The 22,297-nt window shown below is 60.0% G+C and overlaps 1 protein-coding gene across 2 annotated transcripts in view; it reads left to right on the top strand.

Moving 5' to 3' along the window:
• DTX1 (deltex E3 ubiquitin ligase 1) overlaps positions 1-22,290 on the top strand; it is a 32,624-nt gene extending 10,334 nt beyond the window's left edge. Inside the window, exons 3-10 of one of the 2 annotated variants that reach the window (XM_079763113.1) lie at positions 5,903-6,587; positions 17,582-17,643; positions 17,994-18,155; positions 18,435-18,496; positions 18,891-19,049; positions 19,140-19,301; positions 19,399-19,488; positions 20,032-22,290. In XM_079763113.1, the coding sequence (XP_079619239.1) occupies positions 5,903-6,587; positions 17,582-17,643; positions 17,994-18,155; positions 18,435-18,496; positions 18,891-19,049; positions 19,140-19,301; positions 19,399-19,488; positions 20,032-20,256 (1,607 nt within the window). In that variant the 3' untranslated portion in view covers positions 20,257-22,290. Of the gene's footprint in view, positions 1-5,902; positions 6,588-17,581; positions 17,644-17,993; positions 18,156-18,434; positions 18,497-18,890; positions 19,302-19,398; positions 19,489-20,031 lie in introns of both variants that reach the window. The other variant, XM_079763112.1, reaches the window with a different exon arrangement.
• The last annotated feature ends 7 nt before the right edge of the window (positions 22,291-22,297 follow it).

Here is a 22,297-nt window from a genome sequence, read left to right as displayed (position 1 = left end):
CCCCTCATTTCTCTACAGAGATAGCTTCTTCTAGAGGCAAAAAGCTGGGTCCTGAGACACCCACACACCGACCTGCAGGCAGAGGGTCAGATGGGGACCACGTTCTCAGGCAGGACACCCACACACCCACCTGCAGGCAGAGGGTCAGATGGGGACCACGTTCTCAGGCAGGACACCCACACACCCACCTGCAGGCAGAGGGTCAGATGGGGACCACGTTCTCAGAGCAGGAACCTCTCACCGCAAAGCTGAGGGCAACGCTGAGGTAGTGAGTTCCCCGTCGCTGGAGGTATCCTAGGCCGGGCTACCACTAAGCTGAGTTGAACCCCTAAGCACCAGTCCATTCCTGGCCTTTCCTTGACTACAGGAATGGAGCATCCTTCCCAGCCCCCCAAGATTACACTTCTCTGGGCCTTGGTTGCCTCCTCTGTAAAACAGAAATAAATGCTGGTCCCTCCCTGGAAGAGACCATGTGAGCATAAAGTGAGTTCGTGCAAGGAAAGTACTGAGCACAGCACCTGGCCGTTGTGGGTGCTCCGTCAACACTGGCTCTGTTGACAGTCCCGTAGCTACTGTCCGCCTCATTGTCTCTCCTCTCCGCTCCCCATGTCCTGGCCTCACTCTCTTGTTCTCACGCTACCGTCTCAGCCTCGCGGTTTGGGGATTTTGTTTCTTTATGTCTCCCAAACTGGCTCTCTCTCCGCAGCTGTCCTATATCTGCCTCAGCGGCTCCCACTTTGATCTTGGCCTCTGGCAGTCTCTCTCGCCTGTGGTCTCTTTCTCTGTGCCTATCTCTCCCCTTCTCTCTGGGTCTCCATCTCTCTCTCGTCTCTGCCCCAGGCGTGAACTGGTCACTGGCTGCCGTGGCTGCGGCCGCCCCCACACCCAGTCTCAGGGGCCCAGCTCCTGCAACCCTCCCGCCGACCTTTGGCCAAAGCCTCTTTCCCCTCGGTTCAGCTGGAACAAGATTGGAATTTTGCAACCAAACATTCCTAAGGAACGGAGGAGGGGGTGGGGGACAGACAACAAAAGCAGACGCACAAAAACAGGCCCAGAAATGGAGCGTGCCTGACCCGCGCTCCTCACTGCCATGGGGACAGGCCCTCGAGGCCAGCACAGCCGGGTGCCCTCAAGGCCCAGGAGGCGGGAGGGGCGTGGCCTGCTCAAGGACACCCAGCGAGTGGGTCAGTGAGAAAGCCCAGCCGCCCTCCCTCCACGCCGCCGGGCTGAGGCCCTCCCCGACTCCCGGGCTGAAGAGCCTCCAGCCCCATCTTAGACCCATTGTTCTGGCTGAAAATCTAGGCCAAGGCCACGGTGGCGGAGAAGGCATTATTTCCGCCTCTGCTCCCTTGAACACCTCGAGATTGCAGCCCAGGCAGGTCACCAGGGAGCCAGCTGGCCCCCCTCGGCCTGGTGCGGGGCCAGGGCCAGCGGGAGAGGTGGACGGGCGGGCAGCGGCGGGCGTGGTGGGGCGCAGGGCCCGGCGGGAGGACGGCAGCTGCCCTAATTACTCCGGCTCTCCAGGTTCCAATCTCGTTTGAAAAGGACTCCGGGGACGCAGCCTTTAATAACTACCAGTAAACAGGCAGGAAAATCGATACCTGGTAAATAGAGCCCTGGAGAGAGGGCCGACGGGGCGGGCGGGCTCTGACCCGGCCCAGAGGAGCTCCCAGGGTCCTTTGTTGTGGAGCTGGCCAAGGCCGCCCTCCGGAACCTTGTCCCCACCCCTGGCCCCAGGGGCCCCTGTGTGCTTTGGCTCCTGGTCCAGGCTCCCCTCCCTCTCCATGAACACGCCTCCTCCTCCTTCCCCGCCATCTGAGCCCTGGCCTGTGCCAAGGAGGCTGCCTGTTTCTGTTGCAGATGCCTCCTTTGTGCCGGGCTTTGTGCCTCGTACTGGTCACACCGATCTGGTCCTTATCCTCCTCAAAGCCATCAACCAGTGAGGAAGATTAAGAACGAAAACGAATAACTGAATCACAGTACAAGGACAGGCATGCAAAAAGAGCTGTATACAGCCGTGAACAGAAAAGCGCTTCCTGGAGGAGATGAGCGTGTGGAGGGTTTTGTTGGGTGAATAGGAGTTTGCAAAGCGAACGAGGGCTGGGAGAGGGGGAATGTGGGTAATTGTGTAATAACAACAGGCAGCTTCGCTAACATTCACCTGGCACTTACTCTAGCCCAGCGCTCCGCTAGGCACCCATGACATGCACTATCTCACTTTGTCCCACAGTTGGTGTCACCACCCCCATTTTACAGATGAGAACCCTGAGGCTATATGTGGACCCAGAATTTGCACCTGGCCTGTGAGACTTCTGAGTTGTTTCAACCACTTCACTCTGCATCTCCCACACCTGACCCTGCTCTGCCGGTCCCAAGACTTGGCACCCAGAGGTGGTTAAATAAAGCGAGTCCCCATCCCTTCTCTTTCCTTCCCTTCCCATCCAGGGCTCACACCTTCCAGGTAACATAGCACCTTGACCCTCAGCAGGAGGCTAAGGGTGCTACTTTAGGCATATCAGACCTGAAGATCAATCTCTCATGAGCCCCCATTTTGCAGACAGGGAAACTGAGGCCCTGGGAGGAGAAGACCAGCACTCGGGAGCAGAGGCAGGAACAGGACCTGGGATTTCCCCTCTAAGTCATCCCCTCTCAGGCCTGCCCTGGAAGAACACTGTTGTCAAGGGGAAAAAATCAATATGCACACACTCCATTAAAATGATAAATCAGACATCCGAAGGAGGCTGCCCCGAGGCCCTGGGGAACTTTTCATGTGATTGGTTGGAACATTACAGGAGCCCAGGGACCCATCCCCTCCCTGCTTCTCCCACACCAGCAGCTGCAGCTCTGTGCCTCGATTTCCTCAGCTCTTGGGGTCTAGGCGGCTGACACAGGGTAGAGCAAGTCCATAGCCCTTGGATTCTAAGTTCTAACAGAGAGAGCCAGCCAGCGTGGCACCGTGGTTGAGCATTGACCTATGATCCAGGAGGTCACGGTTCAATTCCCGGTCAGGGCACATGCCCGGGGTTGTGGGCTCGATCCTCAGTGGGGGGCGTGCAGGAGGCAGCCCATCAATGATTCACGCTCATCCTTGATGTTTCTATCTCCCTCTCCCTTCCTCTCTGAAACCAATAAAAAATGTATTTAAAAAATAAATTCGAACATAGAGAGAGCAGGACCCAAGTGAGAACAGTCAGAGGAATCTGAGCAAGTGGAGTGGCGGGGGGGGGGGGGGGGGGAGGCGGGGGTGTGAATCATGATGGGTCCCCACCCATCTGGCTGCAGATTCCTGGGCCAGGCTCCCTGGGGGATGCCAACTACCAATGGAAACACGGTCGTGAGGGCCTGCTGTGTGCCAGGCACCGTGCTAGACCCTTGGGATGCAGCAGCCACGAGCAAAGCAATCAAGATCTCTGTCCTCGTGGGCTGACGGCCTCGTGGGAGGTGACAGAGCGGGGAGACAGCGTGCAGCTGATACATCAGGGCAGGCCGTGCTAGGAGCCAGGCGGATGGGAGAGCGAGGGCAGCCGTTCCGGGGTCTGGGAAGGTCTTGAACAGAGATCCAAGAGAAAGGAGGGAGGGAACGATGGGAGCTTCTAGGCGCGGCTACGCCTTTTCCAGGGGAGGGGACAGCGAATGCAAAGGCCCCGAGGCTGGCAGCGTTTGGGGTGTTTGAGGAGCAGCAAGCAGGTGAGGGCGGCTGGAGTGGAGTGAGCGGGGGACTGTGTGGACCACGTGGGGCCTCGTAGGTCATGGCCAGGACTTTCATGCCAAGGGAGCCACGGGAGCCGGGGAGGGTTGGGGGCAGAAGAAGGATGCGAGCTGCCTCGCACTGAGCAGGGTCCCTCTGGCTGCCACGTGGGGAACACGGTACAGAAGGCCCGGCCAGAAGCAGAGAGCGGCCACGAGTCTACAGCGATGGTCCAGGCGGGAGACAGGCAGCGGCTCGGAGTGGGGAGGACCGGTGCCGTGGGAGGGGAAGGGTCCGATGTGGGATGTATCTGAAGGTGGGGGTGACTGGATTTACTGAGAGACTAGACATGGGCTATGAGGGAAAAAGCGAAGCCCACGTTTGGGGGTTTGGTGGCACACGCAGCGGGAAGGACAGAGCTTCCAGTAACGCAGCAAAGAAGACTTGAGGAGGAGCGGGTTCAGGTGGGGACAGATCGGAGCTGTGCTTTAGCGGAACTAAGGTTGAAAAGGTGCCGAGGGGGCAACTGGACACACGCGCTGGCTCTCGGCGAAGAAGATGTGTCGGGAAATGACCAACTTTAGAATCATCAGGGACGAGGCAGTCTTGTCTTGATGGTTCCTTTTATCAGCCCCACAAGGAAGGCCTGCTTGTGCCCATTTTAGAGATGAGGACAGGGAGGCTCAGAGACGTTGAGTCACCTGACCGTCGTCACAGAGCTGGAAAGTCAGGACCTGAAATGAGGTCAGCCTGCCTCCCGGCCCCGGGGCCCCGCCCAAACCCTGTGCTCTGTGGCGCTTCTCACCGAATCCTCCCAGCAGCCCTAGGTGAGAGGGGCAGGGTGAGTCACAAACTAGCGTCACCTTCACTTTCGAGATGGGGAGGAACCACTGAAACCTCGGGGGGCCTAAGGGACTTGCCCACAGCTGAGGAGCAGGCAGGTTTGCCATTGTCCGCGGGCGTGCCAGATGAACGCAGCCAGAGTGTTTCCACGCTGGCCCCAGGCCAGGGCAGGCCAAAGGCTCTGAGAAGTCCTGCAGCCTGGACGTTGGGTTATGTCTGCTTAACCCAGTGTCCCATGGAGCCGTGCTCTCGGGGGGCACCTGGAGCTCTGGGAGCCCGGGAGCAGGGGCTGGGAGCGAAGCCTCAGTGCCCTCGTCTTTGAAATGGGGGCATGGGTCTCCGCCTGGCTGGGTGACCGTGTGTTTTTTACGTTTCTTTTCGAATGAGCACTCAGCATGGAGTCCCCCAAAGAGCCGACGTCAGCAAATGTTTGTTAAAGGAAGGAGCAAACGAACGAACAGATGAAGGAAAAAACACATACGTGGACCCAGGAATGGGCCAGGGCAGGGATAAGCAGAAAGGCACGAGGGGAGTGAGAAGAAGGGGTCCATGTCTGAGCTAATGAATCCACTCTTGAGCCCCGACTGTGTGTAGGTGCTGGGGTTACAGCCGCGAATAAAACCAAGTCCCTGCACTGTGGCCGGGACATTCCGGCCAGAGGAGGCAGAAAGCAAGACGAGGAGGTAAAATAGAAAGCATCCCAGACGGAGAAAAGGGAGGACGAAGGAGAGAAGGGAAGGAAAATGTGGACAGGGGCGCACATTTACAATGGGATGGTCGTGAATGAAGGAATGGCCGGGCATGGATAATGGGGTCAGGGCAGGGGCGAGAGTAAATGCAGGTGTGAAGGAAAGCATGGTGGCGGACCGCCGGCATGGGTGAGGGGACCAATGGAGGATGGCGGAATGAGTGAACCGAGGACTATACGAATGTGTGGACGAGGGCAGGAAGCAATGAATGCGCCAAGGAAAGAACGGTGGGATGAATGAGTGCACTAATGAGGGTCTGCATGCCACCCACGTGTCTGCATGGATCTCTGCCCCCACGGGTGCTGACTCTGCTTGACCTTGCCTGGGGAGCCCCCCCACCCCTACCCCCACCCCCACCCCAGGGCCGTGATGTAGTTCGGTGCCTGGCTGGCCCCTGGGAGGGGGCGGGAGCCTGCCCGTCCTGCCCTCGCCCTGCCTCGCTGACGTGCATCGCCTGCTGCCCGGACACCACCTTTGTGGACCCTCATCCCCGCCCTGCACGGCTCGCACCCACCCCGTCTGTGCTGCCCCTCCTGCCCCTCCTGCCCCTCCTGCCCCTCCTGCCCCTCCTGCCCCTCCGCCCCCTCAGCCTCCGCCCTGACTCCTCCCCTTGTGAGCGCAGGCACCATGCGGCCCGTGCGGCGCAACTTCTACGACCCGTCGTCGGCGCCGGGCAAGGGCATCGTGTGGGAGTGGGAGAACGACGGCGGCGCCTGGACGGCCTACGACATGGACATCTGCATCACCATCCAGAACGCCTACGAGAAGCAGCACCCCTGGCTCGACCTCTCGTCGCTCGGCTTCTGCTACCTCATCTACTTCAACAGCATGTCGCAGATGAACCGCCAGACGCGCAGGCGCCGCCGGCTGCGCCGCCGCCTGGACCTCGCCTACCCGCTCACCGTGGGCTCCATCCCCAAGTCGCAGTCGTGGCCCGTGGGCGCCAGCTCCGGCCAGCCCTGCTCCTGCCAGCAGTGCCTGCTGGTCAACAGCACGCGCGCCGCCTCCAACGCCATCCTGGCCTCGCAGCGCCGCAAGGCGCCCCCCGCCGCGCTCCCGCCGCCCCCGCCGCCCCCCGGAGGACCACCCGGCGCGCTCGCCGCCGTGCGCCCCAGCGCCACCTTCGCCGGCCCCGCGCTCTGGGCCGCGCCCGCCACCAGCCCCACCGAACCTGCGCCGCCCTCCGGGGCGCCCCCGCGGAGCCCGAGCGCCCCCAGCGGCGCGCCCACCCCGGGCCAGAACAACCTCAACCGGCCCGGACCCCAGCGCGCCTCCGGCGTGAGCGCACGTGCCTCCATCCCGCCCGGGTAAGACGCCCCTGGCGCAGGCGTGGCTGCCCAGAGGGCTAGGAGCAGAGAATTACAATCGTAGTAATAAGCATAAGCAATATTTAGCATCTATTAAGTATTCACTTTATGTCAGGCCTTAACTAAGCGCCATAATGCGTTTCCACTCATTTATCTCCACGCACCAGGACCCTGTGCGGTAGGTACCGCTCACTCCCAATTACAGGTGAAGACCCTGGAGGGGGAGGGTCTGTAACTTCCAAGATCACACAGTTCACAAGTGGTGGGACTGGAGCAACAATAATAAGGGTGTGCAGTCCATGTTTATTTGCTAAACTTGATCTGCATCGTCTCGTCTGTTACTCCAGCTCATCCTGTCACGCCCACATGACAGATGGAGAGGCTGAGGCCGGGAGAGGTGTGGTACCTGCTGCGAGTGACCCAGGGGGAGAGCAGGGGTGGAAACTCAGGCCTGTAGGGTCCAGAGTCTGTGTTGTGTTGGCTTCGAATTTTCAGATGATTTCCGCCCCCAGCCCCGTCCATGCCCATCTCACGGGAAGGCTCCAGCAAGCACGGGCCTCTTATCCAAAATAGTCCCCCAGAGGCCGCACCTGAATCATCACCCTCACTTTGGGCTAATACTGTGGTTTGCAAACTGGGTTCCAGGGACTCCTGGGGTGACCAGAGATAGTGGCAGGAGAGGGTGATGGATAAGGAGAAGTCACACGCAGGAACCCGCCTCTGCTCTTGTTTTAACCAAAATGGCCCTTTTGGGGAATCTTTTACGAACTGGCAGGATGTCCCAGTGGATTTCATCGAGGCAGGGAACCCAGGTCAGACCGAGATTGGAAATTCCTGCGTTAAGGCATCCACGCCCAGGCTGGGGCCCCAGTGAGCCTGCCCGCTGCTCGCCCAGACTGGTTTCGGCAGGAACAGGCCCTGAGGGAGTGGGGATGAGAGCCAGGAGCCACGACCTTGACCTTGGGACAGCCCAGAGGGGAAAAGACCAGGTGGCGTTTGGACCATGATGCCCAAGAGGAGGGGGGGGCACCAGAAGCCAGCGCGGCCTGTATCACTATGGCACGGCCCGGGGGATTGACCGTGACGCCCTGAGAGCAGCAAAGGTCACATCTGGATACAATCTTTGAGGTCACCTCCTCCAGACCTCCCCTTTCACCAAGGGAAACTGAGGCCTTGAGAAGGGAAGGGACCCCGAAGTGAGGTGGCTTCTGTCCTCTTGAGAGCCTGCTTAGGTTCAAATCCCCGCTTGGCCACTTCTGAGCTGTGAGATCTGGGCCTAGTCCCTCCCCTTCGTCGAGCCTCAGTTTCACCATCTGTGAAATGGGAGCAGGACTCCCCATCATGTTGGAGAGGCTGTGTACCTGAACATGGTGTCTGCACCCCGCAGCCGTCCAGCAGTGACAGGGGGACTGTTTTTGTTATCCGGGAGGAGGGTGGGTGTGGGGGGCGGGGGCCGTAACTTTCCACGGGAAGATCGCAGCTGCCACCTGCCTGCCTCACCCTTCCCTTCCCCGCCAGGCCCCTCCTCCCGGGCAGGCCCAGAGCCAACAGACCGGAGACCTCAGGAGGCCCGGGAGCTGGAGTGTTCATTGTGGCTCCGGCTCCCTGATGCAGAGGAAGGGGGGGGGGGGCGCCCAGAACGACAAGAAGAGCGGACGACCAACAGGGGTGGGAGTGGGAGGGGGCAGAACCAGGGAAGGTGCAGGGACCTCGGCAGCAACAACGGGGAACCTTCTCTTTGGGGCTGCATTGTGTCCGCGCTGGTGGGTTATGGGATTGGGATGGAATGGGACGGAATAGGGTGGAGCAGCAAACACGGCTCTGTGTGTGCATAGCCATAGTGAGAACTGCTCCCTGAGCCTTTCGCATAATTTCTGCTTGTGTTCCATGGGTCGCCCGGTGAAGTGAATTTCTTAGTCACTGAGAAACTGGTGAAAACCGCTGTTTTAGAGCAGGCTGGGGATTAGTCGGCTTTTATTGCGCACTATTAATCCTTCACGTGTGGACTGTGGGCGCAGGTTCGCAGAGCACACCAGACAGACAGGGTCCAGGCTGGTGGGGAGACAGACAGAGAGCAGGTAAATGCGGAAATGAACACAATCCCTGGAGGAGAGGGCAGCGCTGGGGAGGGAGTGGGGCGGGGCAGTGCGGCTGAGGGGATGGGCGGTCAGGGCAGACCCCTCTGAGGAGGCAGCCAGATCGGAGAAAGGCTGTTCCCGGCAGAGGAAACAGCATGCACGAAGTCAGAGGCACTAGAAGGATGTGGCTCGCTCGGGGAAGGGCTCGACGTGAGAGGGGGGCGGGGTGTGAGAAGGGGAAGGCCCCCAGGCAGGGGCGCTGTGAGTGCAGAGGGTGGCGGTGGGCTGCAGCCAGCAGGTCCGGGCACCCCACGGGGGTAGAGGTTCCTGCTGGGACCTCAGGAGCTGAGATGTTTCCCAAGTGGAACCACAGAGCCAGGGTGGGGGCGTTCGGGGAGCCTGGGCTTGGTGCTGCCAGCAGTGGGGAGCCATAGAGTGTGCTGGAGCTCACGGGGCTGTGAGGAGAGAAGGATGGCTCCTGAGGGCGCTGATCATTACACATGTCCCCTGGGACATACCAGAACTCCGTTCTCCTCAGCCGCGTGCCCCTACCCCGCCTATATCCTCCGTCCTCCTCCTCCTCCTCCTCCTGGGAGCTGTTTGTGACCCTCAGAGACCGGACAAAGGCTCCCTCACCCCACCCTAGCCTTGCAGAGCCGACCCAGTCTCCCCTCCCCGCCTCTGGCCTACCCTCCCCAGCCAGACAAGCCACGTGGAGATCCCCCAACCCTCATCTCCAAGGAACGCCAGTTAAAAATACCCCTGGCTCAGAGTGAGGGGTGGGCGCAGGACCCGTGAAGTCTGCTGCCGTGAGGGGAGGGGGAGGCAGGCGGGAGGGGGGGGGCAGACCCTGGTCCCTCCCACCCGCAGCGTCCTGTTGCCAAGGCAGTCGAGGCCCAGGTGCAGCCAAATGAGGGGATAGGGATGGGGTCTCTGAGGAGCCAGGCAACCAGGCCTCCCGCCCCCACCCTGGTCCCCAACACCCCACCCCCACCCCCAGTCCTCACGGCCCCGCCCACGGTCTCACCTCTGTGTCCTGGTGTCCAAATGTCCTTCTCTAAGGACACAGTCATGTTGCTCAGGGCCCGCCCGAGTGACCTCATCTCACTCACTTCTGCAAGGGCCCTGTCCCCACAGTGTCTAGGGCCTAGGGTCAGAGTTCAACGAGAGAGGCCTGGACGCCATGCACCCGGGGGCATTCTCTGTGACTCCGCAGCTGAGTCTTGGTCTCTTTCCATCTGTGTCTCCCTGGCTCTGTCTGCCTGTCTGTGTCTGTTGCTCCTTCTCTCCCGCCTTTTCCTTCTCCGCTCCTTCTCCCTTCCCCTGCTCCCTGCTCTCCACCCTCCCTCTCTCCCACGCGGGACTCACACAGACCCAGAGTCCGGTCCTACCCCGTCCTTTCCCAGCTGGGCGACCCTGCGCGCCCAGCGTTCCCTCCCTGGCCTCCGGGCCCCCCTCTGCCAAACAGCTAACACCACGCTCGCTCGCAGGGGAACCTAAAACGCGGCTGACCAGCATGGAAGGGAGTGGACTCTTCAGAGCGCTCTGAGTCCATCCTCATCCCACCCTCGCCTCAGCCCTGGGTGGGCCACAGCCTGGGGGCCCAGAGACGGCCACGGCCTTGCCCCAGGCCACACAGCCAGTGGGGGCCGAGCCTCCAGGGCCGGGGTTTTTTCCACTCGCCCCTGCGCGGGGGCGGGGAGCCAGCTGGCGGCCGGGCCGGGGGACAGACAGCAGGGGTGGGGAAGATCCGCCCTGTCTCCCGAGAGGGCAGCGTCCAGCGCTTTGGAACACAGCTGTGGGCAGACTCAGAGTTTCCACCCGAGGTGGAGGGAGGGAGGGAGGGGCAGCTGCAGGCCTGTTTTGCTGTACTGCGCACTCGCACGTCGGCCCAGCCTCCTGCTGTGGCTGCCGCATGCGATCGCCTCTCTCGGTCCCCACTTGGTGGGAGGCAGGTCCTATGACCATTTTGCACGCGAGGAAATGGAGGCTCCCAAGGCCTGGCACCTGCTCGAGGTCACACAACTAGGACTCTGACTCAGAATCCCCCCTCAGGATATTGGGGTGTCCCACCCTCCTGCCTGCCCTCTCCACATTTCGAGCCATGGTCCCAAAGACACCCCCCAGCCCCCGCCACAGCCCTGATTCCACAGGGTGTCAGGGGCCCCGGAGCAGAGGCTGGGTTTGGGCCCTGCTCCAGCATCTCCGCTCCCAGTGCGCCCAGCGGAGCCCAGGCCCGCTCCGGCCCTCGGCCTTTGCACCTGTGGGGTGGGGCAGACAACCCCGTCCTTGTCCAGCTTGAGGCCAAATGTCAAAGCAGCGGCCTTTTGAAGCCTGCGCCACTGACATCCCCTCGGTGGCAGCGGGAGAGGGTGCGTCTCGCTCCCCCCTGAGGCGGGCACATGGCCAGCTTCCTCGGTGCCCGGTGCCCGGGCGATGCCGTTGGCCTTTTCAACCTCTGGTTCTTCCTGTTTGCTGGGTGCCCGCGGTTCCTGCTTTTTCTATCGTTTGTTTCCTCCGCTTGCCCTTCTCTTTGGGCTGTTTGCTGCTTCGTGATCGGTCCGCCCGCACTCCTTCTGCGTTAAGAGCGCTGACCCTGTACCTGTCATCTCTCCCCCAGTTTGCTGTTTCTTGTTACCTTCCTTCTGCCTTGCGTTCGTCTGCTCCCAAATTAATGAATCCACACCCATCAAGCAACTGCTGTGTGGCAGGTGCTAGTCGGGACCCTGGAAATACATCCATGAACAAAACAGACCACCCCACCTCCTGGAGCTCACATTCAATACGCAAACAATAAACATAAATTCTAGAATATGGTAAGAGTCGAAACTGCTACAGAGTAAAAAGGAAAATTTGTAAAGGGGTGTAGGGAGTGGTGAGAGGGGTGTCATTTTAAGCAAAGAGGCCAGAAAAGGCCTCCCTGAGAAGGTAACATTTGAGCAAAGATTGACGGAGGCTGAGAAGTAGTCCACTCACAGAACTGGGGTGAGCGTTCCAGACAGAGGGAGCAGCTTGTGCAAAGGCCCTGAGGCAGCGGCAGCAGCTGGTATGTTGGAGGAGGCCAGTGCGGCGGATGAGGCTGCAGGGGGTGAGCAGGGGGAGAGGAGGTCAGACATGAAATGGGGCCAGTTCTCCGGGGCCCTGAGGGCTACGTCGGGGACTTGGGCTTTGACTTATGCGTGAGCTGGGAGCCCGCAGAGTTGTGAGCCGGGGAGAGACGGGTGTGACTTTGTTGTAACGGGGTCACTGGAGATTGAGAACAGCCTGCAGGTGGGGCTGAGCAGGAGGCGGGAGCGGTGGGGAGGTGGGCTTTGATGTGGTGGTTATGCTTGAGTGTTTTCCTTCTTCTTCTTCTTCTTTTTTTTTTTTTTTTTTTACTCCTAGCAGTGATTTTACGTTTTCACTTAAAAGAGTCCACATTCTGTTTCTGCAGTTCTTTAATAGGTGTCACATCTAAATGCTTAAAAAAAAAAAAAAGAACTGAAAAGCGCAACATGAGGAGTCTCGCCCTCAGTGTATCCCCACCTGGCCTCCCGCCTGCCCACCCTCCCCCTTCCTGGCCTCACGGGTGTGCAGGGGCTGTGACTCCGCCTCAGCCTCATCACAAGGTCAAACCAAACACCCCCACCCCACCCCGCAGACCTGAAGCACTTCCTGCCCCGCTCCCTGAGAGGCCAAACCACACACTCCTGTCTGCACAGGGCGCCCCAGGCCGTGGGAACCAGCCCAGTTCGCCTCTCCCCTCCCCTCCCTGCTGGGCTCCCCCCCCGACAGAGCGACAGAGCGCTGCACTGGGCAGGCAGAGAGACCAAGGAGGTGGGGGAGAGTGACCCTGATCCCCAGGCCTCTGGGTAAATCTGACCCCCAAGTGGCAACCGCCCCTTAAAATGTGTCCCCAGGGGACTTTTGCCCCTTTCATCCCTAGGAGTGGACGGGTGTGCAGGGGTGGGAGGCCCTGTTTGACAGAGGGGAAACTGAGGCCCATGGAAGCTCTGGGCTTGTCCAAGCAGACAGGTGCCGGGGCGAGGAAAGGGGAAGTGAGCAAGGCCTCCAGGCAGCAGCCAGGCGGCTGGCACGTTTTGCTGGGTCCGTGGGCACCCCGTCTTCCCAGCGCTGGCCGGGATGTCCTCAGGCTTCTGGCTTCTGCAGAGGGGTGGGCGGGACCCGGTGGGGCCCAGGACTGTGGAGGGCAGGGGTTCGGGTGCAGGTGGATTGGGCACTGGGAGGGGACAGGGGACAGGCCCAGGGAGCATGGAAACCCCGTGGCATGGCACTCTCACTTCTGCCTCCTCCTCACCCTCTTGCACCCAAATGCCTGAGGCCTGGGCTCCCCTAGGCCTCCCAGGGGGCCCCTGGGTAAGTGCCAGGGGCTCTGATGGCTCCTGACGCCCTTTGGGGGACCTGGAAACCATCACCAGGGAACGGTGACACCGCTGGCAGGACGTCCGGGGGCAGGGAGACCAGGTGCAGGTGGAGGGTGGAAACTCAGCTGCCCTCGGGGAGTGTCAGTGTGGCGTCCTGCTGCCCCGGGGCCCCGACCTGCCCTGATGCCTGGGCCAGAGCGGGGTGCCCGAGAAGACAGAGGGACCGACCCACTGTGCAGCCTGCGCAGAGCTGAGCCAGCTCCAGGGCCCAGGGCCCAGGCTTCAGCCCACCAGGAGGGCACAGAGGTCTCAGAAGGCTGGCGCCTTTCCAGATCAGCCTGGTGGGATCACCCTGCCCACTGACTCACAACTCCAGGACCCCGAGCCAGCTGGGTGACCCTAGTGAAGTCGCTTCCCCTCTCTGGGCCTCAGTCCCATCATCTGCAAAAATAAACGACGAGCAGATTCCATCCTGAGCCATCTCTGCCCACATGGCAGCGACTCCCCGGAGCACGGTGTGGAGGAGGATTCTGCAGTTGCGTTTCTGGCTCGGGGGAAGGGGTGCTGGGATTGATTGGTGATGCCTGTCATGGGTGTAGTACTACGCCTGCCATATATTTGCCATCCCTGCTCCAATCTTGTGTTGGGTGGGGGTTGTGTTTGGCATCGGAGCCACTGTTTCTAAAGATACTGGACCGCCCTCTGAAGAGACCACAGAGCTAGTAGAGCGCTTCCCTATTGGGCTCAGCTTCCCCATTGAGTACGTACTGGGAACCCAGTGAGCGAGTTTCATCCTCAATCCGGGGTCACAGGGCCGGGTCAGAGACGCATCCAGAAGCTCACAATCTGGGGGAAGAGATAGGGGAGGAACCACACAAGTAGAAAGCAAGAGCGAAAATGTCTGAGTCCTCAAGAGAAGAGAAGCACAGTCCCTGGGGAATGAAAAGGAGGCGTGGCTATGAATTCGCGTGATGGGGGTCCGAAGTGCCCTCCTAAGGACAGTCACCTTTGACCCTGTCTTCAGGGGGCAGCTGTGACCTGTCTGGGCTCCCCAAACCCTTGCCATGGAACCCCTGCCTCGGATTGGATGGGGAGCATTCCCGGGAATTTCTCCGAGAATGTTTGCTTGGGCTGTTCCCACAGGATGCCCTCACTGAATGTGGTCACTTAGAATGCATGTTGGCCGAGACCCTCCAGGACCAGCAGCTGCAGGGGGGGTTTCTCTGGGACACCTGCTCAAGAGTAAACATGAACTTGTTTACACTCAGATGTGTAAACAAGTTCATGCGGACCATGTCCCTGAGCATGTGCACAGGAGTCTTCTTGGAACCTCCCCCCAAAATCCGGCTGCCTTCCTTCATTCACGAAATAAGTGTTTACTGAACATCTACTATGTGCTAGAGCAGTGGTTCTCACCCTTTCTAATGCCGCGACCCTTTAATACAGTTCCTCATGTTGTGGTGACCCCCAGCCATAAAACTATTTTCATTGCTACTTCATCACGGTAATTTTGCTACTGTTATGAATCGTAATGTAAACATCTGTGTTTTCCGATGGTCTTAGGCAACCCTGCTAGTGGTTCTTAACCTGTGGGTCGCGACACACAGATATTTACATTACGATTCATTAACAGTAGCAAAATTACAGTTATGAAGTAGCAACGAAAATAATTTTATGGTTGGGGGTCACCACAACATGAGGAACTGTATGAAAGGGCCACGGCATTAGGAAGGATGAGAACCACTAGACAGTGGGTGGTCAGGAGGGGCTCTCTGATGGGGTGGGGTTGCAACAGAGACGGAAATGAGCCCTTCAGCATCGGGGGCAAGCCTTTTGGGCAGAGGCCTTGAGAGGGGACCGTGCTGGGCAGGTTAGAGCAGCAGCAGGGGCGTCTAGAGTAGAGATGGAGGGAGTAGGAGGTGAGGTCACAGAGGCAGGGGGGCCTGGTCATGCCACAGAGTTTATGACCTCAGGTCACCATCAGTGCTATGACCAAAAATGTAAGTTAAGGGCAAAGACAGAGGTGCCTCTGGATAAGGTGGTAGGGAAAGCCTCTGGTAAGAAGCCGTTGATTAGGACAACTGGCCAGAGTGGCTCAGTTGCTTGAGCATCATCCCACAAACCGAAAGTCACTGGTTGGATTCCTGGTCAGGGCACATACCTGGGTTGGGGGCTCCATCCCCAGTAGGGGGAGTGCAGGAGGCAGCCGAATGATGCTTTTCTCTCTCTCTCTCTTCTTTTCTCTTCCTCTCTAAAATCAACAAGAACTTTTTCTTTTTAATTAAAAGAAGACATTGGGGCAGAAGCCTGTGTTAAGTGAGGAAGCGAGACATGTGGATACCTGGGAAGAGCAGACTGGGAGAGGGATCAGCAAGTGCAAAAGCATGTTTGAGGAGCAGGAGGGAGACCAGGGACACGGGGGTGGAGGGACAGGGGGTGAGCACGGGGGAAGCGGAGTTCCAAGGGTCAGTACTGGCTATACCGTGCAGGGTAAGAAAGCCGCATTTACTCTGAGCAAGGTAGGAACCACCAGGGAATGGGGGCAGAGGACAGACAGGATCTGATGGGGGTGGGGAACGAGCAGGAAGGCCAGTGTGGCTGCGGGACCCACTTCTTCCCTGGAGGGTCCGGGCCCGGCTTCTGGTCAGAGCCAATTTCAAGGGGATTTAAAGGTTCCCGTGACCCTTGGCCAGGCTGGGCCCCCAAAGGGCGGGGCAGAGAGTGAAGGGTGGCCCCACTTCCGGAGGCCTGCGGGCAGCGGCCCCCTGTCCAGGGCAGGAGGATGTTCTCACTGACTTGGAGGAAGCAGCACATCCCACATCAAAAGGGGGCCCAGGTGGCTCCCACGCTCGGGTGTCGTGGGAACCCTGCTCCCCTGGGTTCTCGCAGGGAGCCTGCAGAACGAGAGGGGCTGGGGCCGCTTTGGGACTGTCCCCCAGCTCCCTGATCGGTAAATAAAAACCAGCCCCGCCGTCACCCCCAACGCACCACCCTCTTCCCAGGAGCACGGCCGACTTTGGTAGCCCAGGGCTCTGTGGCTTTTGAGGGGCGCCAGAAATTGTAAGAAAGCCGAGACCTAAAACCTTCCCAGGCCAAAGGCTCAGCAGGACCAGGGCCAGGAGCTGCACCCACGTCTGCCAAGCATGCTGTTTGCTCGAAGCCAGCTCCCTGGTGCCCACTGTGCCTGCCAGGGGCCGGGGACAAGGCGGCATTGGGCAGGTCCGTCCTTAGCGAGCGGGCTGTGGGGCTGGAGCAGCTTCTTCCCAGCTGTCCCTGCCCCCTCCCTCCCTGCACCCCTTCCTGGCACAGCCCCCAGGCCTCGGGCTGCCCCTGGCTTTCAGAACACACTTCTTTATCAAAAGGCACCCATCCAGGGACCATGCCCACCCACAGCTGAGCACGGAGGCCATGAAGACGCAGGCAGACACACTGTGCGGGTCACAGTAGGCTTTCTCTCACCCGGCTCTTAGAGGTGAGGTATCATCATCCCCATTTTACAGACAAGGAAACTGAGGGTCACAGAGGTTAAGTGACTTGCCCCAGCTTGTCACTGCAATACATTCATGGTGTCCTCTCCACCGTGGAGAGAAGTCACACCATGATTTAGGGGGCGGAGGTGCAGGGAGGTGAAACTACTCATCCGAGATGACACAGGGACCGTGACAATGGGGACAGTGATGGTGAATGCTGTTAAGAGTCTTTCTTAGGTACCGGGGATGGTGCTCGGCCGCTGACGTGTAGAATTTCATTGACTCTTCACAGCAAACAGAAGGAAGGTGCCGCGTTATCCCATGTTACACAGGAAACAGGCTTATGAGGAGGAGGAGGATGCTCTGGGGGTCACCCAGCTGGTCAGTGGTTGACCTGAGATATGAGAGCAGCTCTGGGTGATTTCCCAAAGTCAGAGCTCTCTGGGGGGAGGGCGAAGAGGATGAGCAGACTGCATTTTCCTAGGGTCTCTTCATGTGAAGAGAGGACGATGCCTGAGTCTCAGGCCCCGACGGCAGTAGATACTGCAGAGATGCAAAAAAATGTCCGTTATCAAATGTCTTTGGAAAACCTGGGTGTACCATCGCTCGCCATATTTCCTTATGCAGGACTTATCAGAGCCTTTAACATGCTCATATACGTTGTGAATTTTCCAAGTTGGAGACTTTGAAGTGTTTGCTAACTTACTGGATCCCTGAATCCTTCTTTCCCAAAGCCTTTGATGAGGATTAGTGCCTCATACAGCAAACTGTGAGAGGGGCGGGAGTGACTAAGTCACTGATGGCTGGGTTTCAGGCACAGTGGCCAGTGAGAGGGAGCCGTTGGAGCCCAGGTGCTCTGACCAGGGAGGAGGCCGGCTGAAGAATGGGGGAGAGTCGGTACCAAGTCTAGGGGTTCGTTTCATTATAACCGGGTGAGGCCCTGGCCACACCCACCTTACCATAGAAGGACGTCGGAGTAGGAATGCAGTTCCCTGGGGGTCGTTCTGGATGGCTGGGACAGGCACAGGCTGTCACACTATGCCCAGGTATGGGGACTGCAGCCTCTTCTCTTCTCTCCTCAGGGTCCCTGCGCTCCCGGTGAAGAACCTGAATGGGACCGGCCCAGTCCACCCGGCCCTGGCAGGTGAGATCCAGCCCACGAGGAAGCGAGGGAGCGGGCCCACCTGTTGGCTTCAGGACTCCATCCCTTAATGAGCTCGTGGGCGGGGCCCAGAGGACACACCCTCTCTCTGGGTGGGCGGGGCCCGCAGAAGGCATTCTTCTTGGCTTCAACCTGGGGTGGGGTTAAGGGGGGAGGCCCAGGGCGCACCCCACTCATCCACCTGAGAACCCCAAGATCCCTGGATGCAAGCAAGTAGGTGGAGTCTGAGAGAGAGGCCCCAGGCGTACACCCAATAACAGAAGGGTGGGAAGTGCAGGGTGGGCGGGGCCTGGAGGGTGCCCCGCCCCTGACTGCGCAGGCCACGCCCCCAGGGATGACCGGGATCCTGCTTTGCGCGGCCGGGCTGCCCGTGTGCCTGACCCGGGCACCCAAACCTATCCTGCACCCGCCCCCGGTGAGCAAGAGCGACGTCAAGCCCGTGCCCGGTGTGCCTGGGGTGTGCCGCAAGACCAAGAAGAAGCACCTCAAGAAAAGTACGCCTTCCGTGCCCCCCCCCCCACCCCTGAACTGAACCCCACTAACCCTGCACCACAATCCCTCTGACGGCCAGCTCCAGTTTGCTCTGGGACTCACCTCCATGTCCTGATCTCAATTCCCGTTCCCCCCACCCCTTCTGCTCGAACTCCAATTACATCCCACCTGCAGCAACCCCTGACCTTTCACCCCTGCCAACCCCACCTCTCCAACCCCTGACTCCATCCGAGCCGCGGCGGCCTGGGCGCCCTCGAGCCCACCCCCTTGTGTCCTTGCAGGTAAGAACCCTGAGGATGTGGTTCGAAGGTACATGCAGAAGGTGAAGAACCCACCTGATGAGGTGAGTGCCAGCGGCCACGGACCCGGGCTGAGGGCGGCCTTCCCTGCAGAGAAGAGAGCCCTCCTCTCCCCTCCCCTCCTCTCCTTCCCTTCTCCTCCTCTTCACTCCTCTCTCCCCTCTTCTCCCCTCCCCCCATAGGAATTCCTCCTGGTTCTGTTCACTTTCTCAACAATGTCTTTTGATAAACAGAAAGCTGAGTGTCACAGAATCACAGGTGTCAATCTTTTGGTGATTGACAGTGTTTGTATCTTATTTTCACCATAGTTTTTAGGTTTTGCTGCTGATAGTCCTTAATCCCTTGGGGGGGGGGGGGCGGTGAGGGAGCCGCATATCTGAATTTGGTAGATGGGCGTCCTGCCCCGCCCAGCCCTCAGCCTGCCCTCTGTGCCCGCAGGACTGCACCATCTGCATGGAGCGGCTGGTCACGGCGTCCGGCTACGAGGGCGTGCTGCGGCGCAAGGGTGTGCGGCCCGAGCTCGTGGGCCGCCTGGGCCGCTGCGGCCACATGTACCACCTGCTGTGCCTCGTGGCCATGTACTCCAATGGCAACAAGGTGGGCTGGGGGACGGTGCGTGGGGAGCTGGCGAGGGAGCCCAGGGCAGCCGGGGCCTCCGGGGACCTCACCCCGCCTCCCCCGCTGCAGGATGGCAGCCTGCAGTGCCCGACCTGCAAGGCCATCTACGGGGAGAAGACGGGCACTCAGCCCCCCGGGAAGATGGAGTTCCACCTCATCCCCCACTCGCTGCCTGGCTTCGCTGACACCCAGACCATCCGCATCGTCTACGACATCCCCACGGGCATCCAGGTGAGCCCCCTCGGGCCCCTGACCCCAACTCCTTCCACCCCTCCAGAGGCCCCCCACGCCTGTCTGTGGTTCCAGCCCCTGCTGCTCCTTCCCGCAGGGCCCTGAGCACCCCAACCCAGGCAAGAAGTTCACCGCAAGAGGCTTCCCGCGCCACTGCTACCTGCCCAACAACGAGAAGGGCCGGAAGGTGGGTGTCATGAGGGGGCAGGGCTGTGGGCCAGGGCTGCCGCCCCCACCAGCAGGGACATGACCACCTACTGTGCGTCTAGCCCTGCCAGGCACTGCTGAGGTCAAGGTCTTGGCTCCATGTTACAGATGAAGAAACAGCCTCAGAGAGGGCAAGTAACCTCCTCAAGGTCACACAGCTAGTAAGTGGTGGAGCCTGTACTTGAACCCACGCAGTCCGGGCTTTTCACCACCACACTATAGGTGTTGTCTGCTTCTACTTATTATTTTTCGAGAGAAGCCAGAAATTCTGATTTTTTTAAATATTGCCAACGAAGTCACGTAGTGTGGGGTCCAAACCAAACTGCAGAGGGCCATCGCTTTGAGACCCTTCCTTCACCCCGGAAGAAACAGGCAGATAACTTGGAACAAGTCCGTCCTGGGAAGGGAACGGCCAAGCCCAGCGGCCACAGGGCGTCCTGCTGGGCTCAGGGAGGGGAGGCGGGGCTGGAGGGAGCCAGGGGCGGGGCTTGCCTCTGACCCCGCCCATCACCCGGCTCTCCAGGTGTTGCGACTGCTCATCACCGCCTGGGAGCGGAGGCTCATCTTCACCATCGGCACCTCCAACACCACGGGCGAGTCGGACACCGTGGTGTGGAACGAGATCCACCACAAGACCGAGTTCGGATCCAACCTCACGGGCCACGGCTACCCAGACGCCAGCTACCTAGACAACGTGCTGGCCGAGCTCACAGCCCAGGGCGTGTCCGAGGCCACGGCCAAAGCCTGAGGCCCCAGGCCGCCCACCTTCCCTCCTGCTTTGCCCCTGGCCCAGCGCAGGCCGCCCTCCGCCAGCCGTGTCCTCCTCGTGGCCCGGGTTCAGGGCTGGGGAGGAGCCCGTGGAAGAAGCCGGACGCGTCCTGGAAATGGGGCTGGTGGCCACTGGGGATGATGGGGAGACGGCGGCCCAGCCAGCTCCGACCCGGAGCGGGCCGCAGGGAGAGCCCCGGAAACCACAGCGACCTCCCTACCACAAGGACGGAGTCCCACCCCGCACACGAACACGTGTCCTGCCGAACACATGCACGCGCACCCACGTGCCTCTACTTGCCCCCGGTCCGGGGGGGAAGAGACAGAAGACCCCTGTGACCCTCCGTGCGGATCCCATGTGTGTCTGTCACCTCCGTGCAAGCTCGTCTGCCAGCAGGAGGATTCGGGCCAAGCACTTCGGGACCTGCTGGGGCTCCTGGGGGACAAAGGGGCGCTTGGGGCGCTCGGCTGAGCCCGTCTGTGTCACCGTCTCCGCCCCCAGATTATTGCGCAGTTCTGCAAAGCGGCAGGCCAGAGAGAGGGGGCGCTAGAGGGATCTTACTTTGTGCTCGTGTCGCCTCATCCTCTGGGACCCTGACCTCCTCCTCCTCCTCCCCGCCCATCCCCAGGCCCCTGTCTGTCCCAGATGAAGGCACTCACTGTTCGCCTCTCCTCCCACCCGCCCCATCCTCCCCACCGAATCGTTTCCAATGTCGTCGAGCTCCGAAGGCTGGAGCTCCTGGCTTCAGGAGCGAGGAGGAGGAGGCCTGGTTTGAGCTAGCAGGTCTGAAAAAGCAGACCGGAGAGCAGAGAGGCCGTTCCCCTTGCTTGGGAGTGGGCCGCGGGGTGGCTCATGGTCTCCACCAACCAGGGGCCTGTTGCCCAGGCAACTCACCAGCTCCGCCTCTGTGGATTGGCTGCCACGGTGGAAGTCAGCCAAGAATTAAAGGGACGCCCGTGATTGCTCTTTTGAAAACCTACCAGACCCACTGTGGGTGGAGAAATAAACGGTCTTTCTCCTCCTCGCCCTGTCTTTTCCTGCCAAGGAAGGAGGGCGGGGGGGGGTAGCTCTGTTCCTGGGGACCTTCCAACCAATGACGACCCTAGGCCCATTGCCCCTCTGGGCCTTGGGCAGCGGGCGAGGCAGGGTTCCCATAATTCTCTTGTCCTGGGGCAGAGGGTGTGATGGTGGCAGAGGCAGACCTACCCAAGAGGACAGAGGGTAGGGTTTGCTCTCGGGCAGGGGCACCAAGCAGTGCACACAGTGCTCCCCGGTACAATTACTAGGAGTGAGGGGCTCGGCTGGGAGCTCAGAGCCTCTGGGAAAATATGGGAGAAAGCTGGGAGGCGCCATGAGCAGCTCCTTGGTACCTCAGAACCCCAGTCTCTGCCCTGGAGGAGGAGGGCCAGGTTCTGTCCACTGAGAGAAGAGCCGGGGACACATCCCAGGATCTGCAACAAGCTTCTGATCAGCGCTTGCAACAGCCAGGAATGCCCAGGAGGCTGTGGTGGGTGCTGCGGCTCCAAGCGACCCCTGCTGGCCACACATGGGATAGCGCCGCATCCTGCTCCACCTCCCAATTCAGGTAGGTTCCGTTTCTGTCCCGCCCTATACAGTAGTCACACAAAACCAGAGTCCTTGGAGACCCTACCAGGTCTGCCCGTTGGGTGTTTCCAAACATTTTATCCTCTGGGATTCATTCTTAAACAGACTCTCACCCCAAACTCTAATAGGTAAAATCGCCCAGCCCCGTGATCCTCAAACCCCATGATCATCCAGGTCACCTGAGGAACTTGTTAAGAATCCTGACTCCTCCCACCCACACTCCTTCAGATTGTGATGCAGTAGATCCCGGTGCAGCCCAGGGAGCTGCATTTCTAGCAGACACCCCGGGGGGAGGGGAGACTTTGGGCCACAGTCTGAGAAACTCCCTGGTTCCGGAGCTATGTCTAAGTCACTCCCTCCTCGTTGTATACAGGGTAAACTGAGGCTCAAAGAGGGGCAAGGAGCCTGGCTGAAG

Source organism: Cnephaeus nilssonii (assembly GCF_951640355.1).
Source record: "Cnephaeus nilssonii genome assembly, chromosome: 22".
NCBI lineage: Eukaryota > Metazoa > Chordata > Mammalia > Chiroptera > Vespertilionidae > Cnephaeus > Cnephaeus nilssonii.
The sequence above is the reverse complement of the archived record's forward strand: the minus strand, read 5'-3'. Positions and strand labels throughout refer to the sequence as shown.